Raw genomic sequence first — 10060 nt, 5'->3', positions numbered from 1 at the left:
CTGTTGCTATAGCTTTGAAACTTTGGCTGTCTGACCGTTAACGTTTTGTTCTCTCTCTCTCTCTCTGTCTCTGTCTGTGTGTGTGTGTGTGAGTGTGTGTGTGTGTGTGTGTGTGTGTGATAAACATATATATATAGAATAGAATAGAATATAATATGTCTTTATTACCAAGTGTACTGGGGTCACAAGGAATATCGAGAGGGGCGGAGGGGTGGAGGGGTCGTGGGGGGTGGGGGTACTACATAACAAGGTACGAACATAAATCGAAAATCATACACAAACACAGATACAATAGAAATTAGGATACATACAAGTGCATATCAAAATAAAAACTTGTGCATACTCACACATGCACAGCGTACTGCACACACACACACACACACACACACACACACACACACAAGCCGCATATTACATGTGGATGGGGCTGATGACTAGATCTCCAGGTTGTACAGATGTATATATATCTCAGTGGTGTGTGTGTGTGTGTTCGTGTGTGTGTGTGTGTGTGTGTGTGTGTGTGTGTGTGTGTGTTGCACACTGTCCACCCGCCGGCAGGGTGCTCTGGGTTCTTCAAGCGGAGCATCCACAAGAGCCGGGTGTATACCTGCAAGGCTCAGGGCGAATTGAAGGGCCGCTGCCCCATCGACAAGACTCACCGGAACCAGTGCCGGGCCTGCCGCCTGGCGCGATGCTTCCAAGCTGACATGAACAAAGACGGTGAGTGACTGCTGTGAGTGGCTGCTGTGAGTGACTGCTGTGGTGTGTGGCTGCTGTGAGTGACTGCTGTAAGTGACTACTGTGGTGTGTGGCTGCTGTGAGTGACTGCTGCTGTGGTGAGTGACTGCTGTGAGTGACTGCTGCTGTGGTGAGTGACTGCTGTGGGTGACTGCTGTGAGTGACTGCTGCTGTGGTGAGTGACTGCTGCTGTGGTGAGTGGCTGCTGTGAATGGCTGCTGTGAGTGACTGCTGTGAGTGGCTGCTTTGAATGGCTGCTGTGGTGAGTGGCTGTGGCTGCTGCGGTGAGTGGCTGCTGTTAGTTGCCGCTGTGAATGGCTGCTGTGAGTGACTGCTGTGGTGTGTGGCAGCTGTGAGTGAATGCTGTGAGTGGCTCCTGTGAGTTGCTGCTGTGGTGTGTAGCTGCTGTGAGTGGCTGCTGCTGTGGTGTGTGGCTGCTGTGAGTAGCTGCTGTGAGTGGCAGCTGTGAGTGGCTGCTGCTGTGGTGAGTGACTGCTGTGAGTGGCTGCTGTGAGTGACTGCTGTGAGTGGCTGCTGCTGTGGTGAGTGACTGCTGTGAGTGGCTGCTGCTGTGGTGAGTGACTGCTGTGAGTGACTGCTGTGAGTGACTGCTGTGAGTGGCTGCTTCTGTGGTGAGTGACTGCTGTGAGTGGCTACTCTGAGTGGCTGCTGTGAGTTGCTGCTGTGAGTGACTGCTGTGGTGTGTGGCTGCTGTGAGTGACTGCTGTGGTGTGTGGCTGCTGTGAGTGACTCCTGTGGTGTGTGGCTGCTGTGAGTGACTGCTGTGAGTGACTGCTGTGGTGTGTGGCTGCTGTGAGTGACTGCTGTGGTGTGTGGCTGCTGTGAGTGACTGCTGTGAGTGACTGCTGTGGTGTGTGGCTGCTGTGAGTGACTGCTGCTGTGGTGAGTGACTGCTGTGAGTGACTGCTGTGAGTGGCTGCTGCTGTGGTGAGTGACTGCTGTGAGTGGCTACTCTGAGTGGCTGCTGTGAGTTGCTGCTGTGAGTGACTGCTGTGAGTGGCTCCTGTGAGTGACTGCTGCTGTGGTGAGTGGCAGCTGTGAGTGGCTGCTGCTGTGGTGAGTGACTGCTGTGAGTGACTGCTGTGAGTGGCTGCTGCTGTGGTGAGTGACTGCTGTGGTGAGTGACGCTGTGAGTGGCTACTGTGAGTGACTGCTGTGAGTGGCTGCCGTCAGTGGCTGCTGTGAGTGGCTGCTGTGAGTTGCTGCTGTGACTGCTGTGGTGTGTGGCTGCTGTGAGTGACTGCTGTGGTGTGTGGCTGCTGTGAGTGACTGCTGTAAGTGACTACTGTGGTGTGTGGCTGCTGTGAGTGACTGCTGTGAGTGGCTGCTGTGAGTGACTACTGTGAGTGGCTGCTGTGAATGACGGCTGCTGTGAGTGGCTGCTGTGGTGAGTGGCTGGTTTGGTGAGTGGCTGTTGTGAGTTGCTGCTGTGAATGGCTGCTGTGGTGAGTGGCTGCTGTGAGTGGCTGCTGTGAGTGACTGCTGTGGTGTTTGGCTGCTGTGAGTGATTGCTGTGAATGGCTGCTGTGAGTGACTGCTGTGTGTGGCTGCTGTGAGTGTTTGCTGTGAGTTGCTGCTGTGAATGTCAGCTGTGAGTGACTGCTGTGGTGTGTGGCTGCTGTGAGTGACTGCTGTGGTGTGTGGCTGCTGTGAGTGACTGCTGTAAGTGACTGCTGTGGTGTGTGGCTGCTGTAAGTGACTGCTGTGGTGTGTGGCTGCTATGAGTGACTGCTGTGGTGTGTGGCTGCTGTGAGTGACTGCTGTAAGTGACTGCTGTGGTGTGTGGCTACTGTGAGTGGCTGCTGTGAGTGACTGCTGTGAGTGGCTGCTGTGAGTGGCTGCTGTGCTGTGTGGCTGCTGTGAGTGACTGCTATGGTGTGTGGCTGCTGTGGTGAGTGGCTGCTGTGAGTGACTGCTGTGGTGAGTGGCTGCTGTGAGTGGCTGCTGTGGTGTGTGGCTGCTGTGGTGAGTGGCTGCTGTGGTGAGTGGCTGCTGTGAGTGACTGCTGCTGTGGTGAGTGGCTGCTGTGAGTGACTGCTGCTGTGGTGAGTGACTGCTGTGGTGTGTGGCTGCTGTGAGTGGCTACTGTGGTGAGATACTGCTTCTGTGGTGAGTGTTTACACAAGTGAGTCAAAAAAAGTGTGTATGGGTGTGGGAGAGGTGGGAGGGGGTACTTGGAAAGAGGTGGTGGGATGACTGAAGTAACAGAGTAGTGGGGAAGAAGAGAGCTACAAAGGACTGTACTAACAATGAATTATGACATGAATCATGACAATGAATTTAACGTCCCTATAGCAGTATAAAGCATGCTTATAAAAACAACAACAACAACAACAAAAAAAAAAAAAAAAAATGAAACGTGATCAATCAATGGTAGATACCAGCTGGGCAATGGGAAAGGGAGAGCTACAAAGGACTGTGCTAACAGTGCATCATAACATGAATTATAACAATAAATCAAAAGTCCCGATAACAGTATAAAGCACGCTTATAATGATAATAATAGTAATGATAACAACAACAAAACCTTGATCAGTCAAAGGTACATACCAACTGGACAATGGTCAAGGAAGAGCTACAAAGGGCTGGACTAACAGTGAATTCTAACATGAATCATAAATATGAATCAAACATCCATATAGCAGTATGAAGCATTAAAACAACAACAGCAACAGCAACAACAACAGCAACAACAACAACAAAAGTGATCAAAGGTAGATACCAACTGGACATCGATATTCGAAACATTCAGATTTTTTAAAATCTTTTTCTCTCCACAGCCGTGCAGCATGAGCGTGGACCCCGCAAACCCAAGCTGAAGGTGGGGGTGGTGGGGGAGGGGCCGGAAGGCGGCACCGGAAGCGGCATGGGGCTGATGGTGGTGGGGGCAGGAGGAGGAGGAGGAGGAGCAGGAGGAACAGGCGGGGGTGGTTCGGTGGGGCGGGTGACGTTGGAAGGCGGGGACGCCCCGATGGACCTCACTGTAGGGGGCCCGTGCTCTCGCCGCCTGCTGCCCTACAAGTTCACCTCCTCGGCCTCTGACATGGCCTCTCATCATCACGCCCCTCCTCCCCACCCCCACCCCCACCCTCATCCGCACCACCCCGCGCTCCCGCCCCACTCCTCCTATCACAGCGCCCTGCTGCAGATCGGCTACCACGTGCCCCCTCCCTGGGGGGACCTGGCGCGTATGCAGGTGAGAGGGAGAGAGAGAGAGAGAGAGAGGGAGAAAGAGAGAGAGGGAGGGAGGGAGAGAGAGAGAGAGGGGGGGAGGGGCAGTGTGTGTTTGTGTAATTGTGTGTGTGTTTTGTGTCAAGTCAAGATTTTATTTCATGATGGTGAATTGAATGAACAACAGTTATTTATTTATTCATTTATTTATTTATTTTTACATCAAGCCATCAATGAAAAAAAAGGAGAAAAATTTAGGAGAGAGAGAGAGAGAGGAAACGTGTGTGTGTGTGTGTGTGTGTGCGCGCGCGCGCGTTTGTGTATGTGTTTGTAATGTGTGTGTGTGTTGTATCTGTATATGTGCGTGCGTGCGTGCGTGTGTGTACGCGTAGGAGTGTGCGTCTGTGAATAAATGTTTTCAAAGCATATGTTTGTGCGGCATAATTTTTTTATATTATTATTGATCTCTCTCTCTCTCTCTTTCTCTCCACACACACACACACGCACGCACGCACGCACACACACATACACACACACATATATATATATATATATATATATATATATATATATATATATATATATATTCTTATATCCGTCCACCCTTACTGCTTTGACATACACGCATCCTTGGAATGAAAACTGAAACCCGCATCACGTGCAGTGTATGTATGGTTCCAGACCCCCTCGGCCTTCCAGGCGCCGCTGGGCCCCGTAGTGACGACAGCAGTGCAGCCGGACCTGTTCCAGGAGGTGATGGCCCGTCTGCTGTTCACCCTGGTAACGTGGGTCCGTCACGTGCCCTGCTTCCTCGTGCTGCCCCAGTCTGACCAGGTGTGCATGCGTAGCCATTGGTTGATACAGTGGTGGGGCCTGTAGAGCGGGCAGTGTGACGGTAGGACTGTTGGCAGAAAGCGACGGGCGCAATAGTCGAGTGGTTAAAGCGTTGGACTTTCAATCTGAAGGTTCCGGGTTCGAATCACGGCGACGGCGCCTGGTGGGTAAAGGGTGGTGATTTTTTACGATCTCCCAGGTCAACATATGTGCAGACCTGCTTAGTGCCTGAACCCCCTTCGTGTGTATACGTACGCAGATCAAATACGCACGTTAAAGATCCTGTAATTCATGTCAGCGTTCGGTGGGTTATGGAAACAAGAACATACCCAGCATACAGTCCCCCCCTCCCCGCCCCCCGAAAGCGGAGTATGGCTGCATATATGGCGAGGTAAAAACGGTCACACACGTAAAAGCCCACTCGTGTACATACGAGTGAACGTGGGAGTTGCAGCTCACGAACACAGAAGAAGTTGGCAGTTCTTTGAAGTTAAGTTGTTCTGGGCTTGGGTCTTCTTGGTTCGCTGAAAGCTGGGTTGTTCCAGTGGGGTGTTAGGGTGGCGGTGGGGGTGAGTCCTGGATGGGTGGATGTCTGTCTGTCTGGCTGTCAGTCCGGGTGGGAGGTCCGTCTGGCGTCCCAAAGGGGAGTTCTGGCTGTCTGATAGTGGGACGAAGTCTTGTGTTTGTCTGGCGGTTAGTGCGGGGTGAAGTCCCTTTGCTGGGATTCTATCGGGTCTAGGATTTAGATTTCTTTTTATTTTCGGTTTTTGAGATACGCTTTGACGTACATTTTATTCGTTTATCCACATCAAATAAAGAAAAAAGACGAAATATTGCAATATTATATACAGGAAAAAAAAATCAGTGTTCAAGTGACAAGGAAAGAGTCCAGTCAACTAAGAACATTTGTACCTCTATATGCACACGGAAAAGCATGCGTGTAGATACATACTTCACATACGCTTCTACGCATACACATGCATTGACATATAAGTTCAGTGACACTCAGTTTCTAAACTGTTTTATAATTTTCGTTTTCAACATAAGATAAATACAGAAATCATTTTGCTCTGAAACTATTCATCTCCCACGTTGGAATCGCATTGTATTTTTCGATTGAATAGCGTGAAACAAGATGTACAATTGTGTATTCGGACATTTGTCAAGTTTGCATTTGAAAATTTACGTTTTCCCCAAGAGAATGATAAGATCAAAGACTGGATCTGCGTTTATGTTCTGATCAAAGTTTGTTGTGTTTTTTTAAAAGAAAGAGTATCATATTTTCATTTAATTTTAACTAAGTTTGCATATGTGGAGCTTTTTAATTTGAGCAGAATCGTTTGGTGTGATCACACCTTAAGAAAATATGTTTAGTACTGTCTTTAAGCTTCGAACAGAAGTCACAGTGATTACTGTTTTTTAAAACTATATTTTGAAATTCCCATTTGATTAAGAGTTAGTACGATTCGATTGACTATATTGTTTTTTAAAACTATATTTTGAGATTCCCGTTTGATTAAGATTTAGTATATATGATTCGATTGACTATGTGCAGTTGCAGCCATTTCAATTTTACCTTTTTAAATTTGTGAAATTTACTGAATACCGTTTTCCAAGAAACATTAATTCCGAGTTTCTAAGACCACTTCTTATGTGATTTTGGGAGTTAGTTATCTGACATTAAGATGTCATAATATGTCCGTGCTCCTTTAAGGACTGAGTATATCTTTTTCAAAGCTCACGGTAAGTTATGCGCGCTTTGGTTTGATGCCATTGTAAGTTCTTCTTGGTGCAGATATTTCTTTATGCACTGAATGCAGCCATTGTAAGCTAGAAAGTGAAAATGTATGCTATATTTTCTGTTGGTTTGATGTTACTGTAAGTTCTTCTTGGCGCAGATATTTCTTAATTGACTAAATGCAGCCAGTGTAAGCAAAAAAGTGTAAACTGATGCTATATTTTCTGTTGAATTCAGTGTGTGTTAAGAAAATCTCATTGCTTTTCAAGAAAATATGAAACACGGTAAACCTCTTTAGTTGTCCAACTGAGGATTTAGGTTTCTGCTCAGGTTGAATTTTTTTTTCTTTTTACAGATATTTTGTTGTTCGGGGTGGTGTTGGGTACATTTATCTGAGGACTCGTGGTGCTGATCTGTTCCGATCCGTTTAAATTCCTACATCCTTTGTTTATTCATTTAAAATCTGCTTTTCTAAAATCATTCTCTGATGTGACTGAAGAGTGTCTTGGCTCTCGAAGAGGGGCGAAGTCCCTGGCTGATCTGGTGTTCCAGGTGGAAAGTTTTTTTTTGTTAGTTTTGTTTTACGTATGGATTTTACGCTGTGTCACACAAGGTGTATATAGGTATCTATCTATCTGTCTATCTATCTACACACGCACACACCACACATAATGCCGGACCTGGCCCCGTCTCTCACTCCCTCCCCTCCCCCAAGAGAATGACTGCCCCCTTTTCCATTTCACTCTCAAGAGAGTATGACGTATTGTCTTGTCTGTGACGTGATGTCTACATTACACGCCATTTCCTACGTTTTACGTCACCTTCGCTGCCAGTGCACATCCACGCACATGTACCCTGAGGTGTGTGTGTGGGCCTGCACAGTGCAGTGTGTGTGGTGGGTGTGCAGACTGCCTTGCTGGGCGGGTGCTGGAAGGACCTGTTCCTGCTGGGCCTGGTGCAGTGGGGGCTGTCCCTGGAGGCCAGTGCCCGCATGATCGACACGTGCCGCTCCCTCTCCCTGGACGAGCGCCAGAAGCTCACCGACATCCTCACGCGCATGCGCGAGCTCAACCTTGACCCCACTGAATTCACGTGTCTCAAGGCCGTGCTGCTGTTCGGGCCAGGTAAAAAGAAAAGTTCCAAAATAAAAACAAACAAAAAACAACAACAACAACAAACAAAAAACCTACAAAAAACAACTACTACAAACCCCACCCCCCAAAAAAAAGCAAAAAAACTACAACCAAACAGACCCGAATACAGCTTTATTCCAAAATCAGTTCCGCTGTTGAACAACAATGATTTAATGATTCAATACGTGACTCCATAAATGGATACTAGAGTGTATGTGTGCGTGACATGACATCACAGTTAAAAACAATGTTGAGCAGCATATAACCTATTACATGTTTGTTTCATTTTAGAATGCTGCTCTACGCCTACCTATTCTTTGAAATTAAAGTTATTATTGAACGGGTATGGCTGTATAACCATTCCCAACGGCTGTGAAAGCGGAAGAGGATGACCAAAGGGCAGGGGGAGCTCTTATCCTTGGCTGGAAGTCCTCCTAGGAGACGGGACTCCGAAGAAAAAACCTGCACTTGCCGAGGCCGTCCTACACGTGGCAGTATCTGCACCTCTGGGATTATGAGCGTCGGTAGGCGAGAGAGTGGGGAAGGGACTGCACAACTCCTCTTCACCAAAAAAAGTCACCTGTGCTGGTCAGGCAACCAGGCTAATGTCGGAACGACGAGCATGCCAGACGGCAGGATCCCGAAGATACTTTTGTATGGCCAGCTGAAGGAAGGCCACCGCGAACTTGGAAGACCCTGCAAGCGCTTCAAGGACACCTTGAAGACAAACCTCAAAGCCTGTGACATAGACATCACTTCCTGGGAAACTGATGCCCTTGACCGCTCTCGCTGGAGGATGCTGTGTTCTAGTGGCATAAAGACGTTTGAAAACAAATTGAACGCTGGCCATTAAGCAGAAGCGTGAGCGAAGGAAGCAGGGCTCAACTTCTGGAGACGTTTTCCCTTGCAACACCTGTGTGAAGTGCTGCACATCCAGAATCGGCCTCTTCTCCTATATGAGAACACACATCGACAGATAAGCCTGCCTGCCTGTCGGTCCGACGGGAGACTCCATCATCATGGCTGTAGCCTACACGAGTGTGCCATGAATATGTAAGTGAAGCGATGGCCTACATCCTAGTGGTAAGACCAAGACCCCCAGCCCTGAACAAGTGGACCTCAATGGCAGCAGTCAATACTTCGTTTAACTCAAGCCTCTACTGGTGGTAATGCGTCCGACTAGGAACCGAGCGTCCACGGGATCGAGCTAGTATGGACCGGGAGTTTTAACCCCTCTACTCTGCCCCCCTCCTCGCCCCCCCACCCCTCACCCCTCCCTTATCCCCCACCTAGACCATGACCTCTGTGGTCTGGGTGCTAGTCATTGGGATGAGACGACAAACCGAAGACCCGTGTGCGGCATGCAGTCAGCGCGCATAGAAAAACCCACGAAAGCAAACTACACTCACAAACAGTAAAAACAGAGAGGCGAAGCATTGTTTTTTTTTGTTTTTGTTGGTGGTTTCTTTAACAAAAAAAAGAAAAAAATAGTACCACCATTATGTGAAGGATATGTTATAAAAAAAAAAACCCAACAACACACACACTAAACTACCAAACAAAACCACTGAATCAAGTTAATCTAAAAATGCCAGTATGTGTGGGTATTGCAATGAAAGGCCAATGGTTCAGTGTCACAGGTTGATAACTGTTGAGCACGAATGTTTGCACTCACAAGCAAAAAGAAAAAGAGCATAATTTACAAATGTGTGTGTTTGTGCGTGATATATATTATGTGTGTGTGCGTGTGCGTGAGTGCGCGATATATATATATGTGTGTGTGAGTGCGCGTGATATATATATATATATATATGTGTGTGCGTGAGTGCACGTGATATATATATATGTGTGTGTGTGTGTGTGACAGAGGTGGGCAGCCTGGTGGAGCGGAAGCAGGTGGAGGCCTACGAGGAGCAGGCCCAGCTGATGCTGACGGAGCACGTGCAGCTCGCGCACCCCCGCCAGGTGGTGAGGGTGGGCCGTCTCCTGCTGCTGCCCGCCAAGCTGCACGCCGTCCCGGGAACCGTGGTGGAGCGGACCTTCTTCAGGGGCCTGGTGGGCGCCGCCTCCATCCCCAAGCTGATCGCCAACATTCTCCATTCCGATCTCCTGTGAAGTGTGGGTGCTGAGAAGAAAAAAAAAAAGGACGACGGACGAGAAGAAAGAGAAGCACATACTCGCGATGACTTTTTATTCTGTTGCTTCTACATGGGCACGTGCTCAGTTTCGCTACATGCTCCCAGGGCCCGTGACCCCTCCCCCCCAGCCCCCCGTCCGTCCTCCCCCACCCCCCTCCCCAGGCTGTTACGTGTCTTTGTGGTTGTTCGTCTTCGTCGTTTAGAGGGAGATGAGGACCTTCAGGCATCTCTGGACTGGCAGGACGTGACAATGCTTGCTCGTGTGTTGTGTGTATGTGTCTACTAAC

The 10060-nt window shown here is 48.6% G+C and overlaps 1 protein-coding gene across 1 annotated transcript in view; it reads left to right on the top strand.

The window, feature by feature from the left end:
• LOC143283506 (nuclear receptor subfamily 2 group E member 1-like) overlaps positions 1 to 9835 on the top strand; it is a 65400-nt gene extending 55565 nt beyond the window's left edge. The window contains exons 3-7 of the mRNA XM_076589750.1: positions 559 to 720; positions 3540 to 3955; positions 4612 to 4764; positions 7410 to 7626; positions 9503 to 9835. Coding sequence (XP_076445865.1) covers positions 559 to 720; positions 3540 to 3955; positions 4612 to 4764; positions 7410 to 7626; positions 9503 to 9750 — 1196 coding nt within the window. The 3' untranslated portion in view covers positions 9751 to 9835. The remainder of the gene's footprint in view (positions 1 to 558; positions 721 to 3539; positions 3956 to 4611; positions 4765 to 7409; positions 7627 to 9502) is intronic.
• Positions 9836 to 10060: the final 225 nt, after the last annotated feature.

This window comes from Babylonia areolata, chromosome 6, assembly GCF_041734735.1.
Source record: "Babylonia areolata isolate BAREFJ2019XMU chromosome 6, ASM4173473v1, whole genome shotgun sequence".
Classification (NCBI taxonomy): Eukaryota; Metazoa; Mollusca; class Gastropoda; order Neogastropoda; family Buccinidae; genus Babylonia; species Babylonia areolata.
This window is presented reverse-complemented; position numbering and strand designations above follow the sequence as displayed.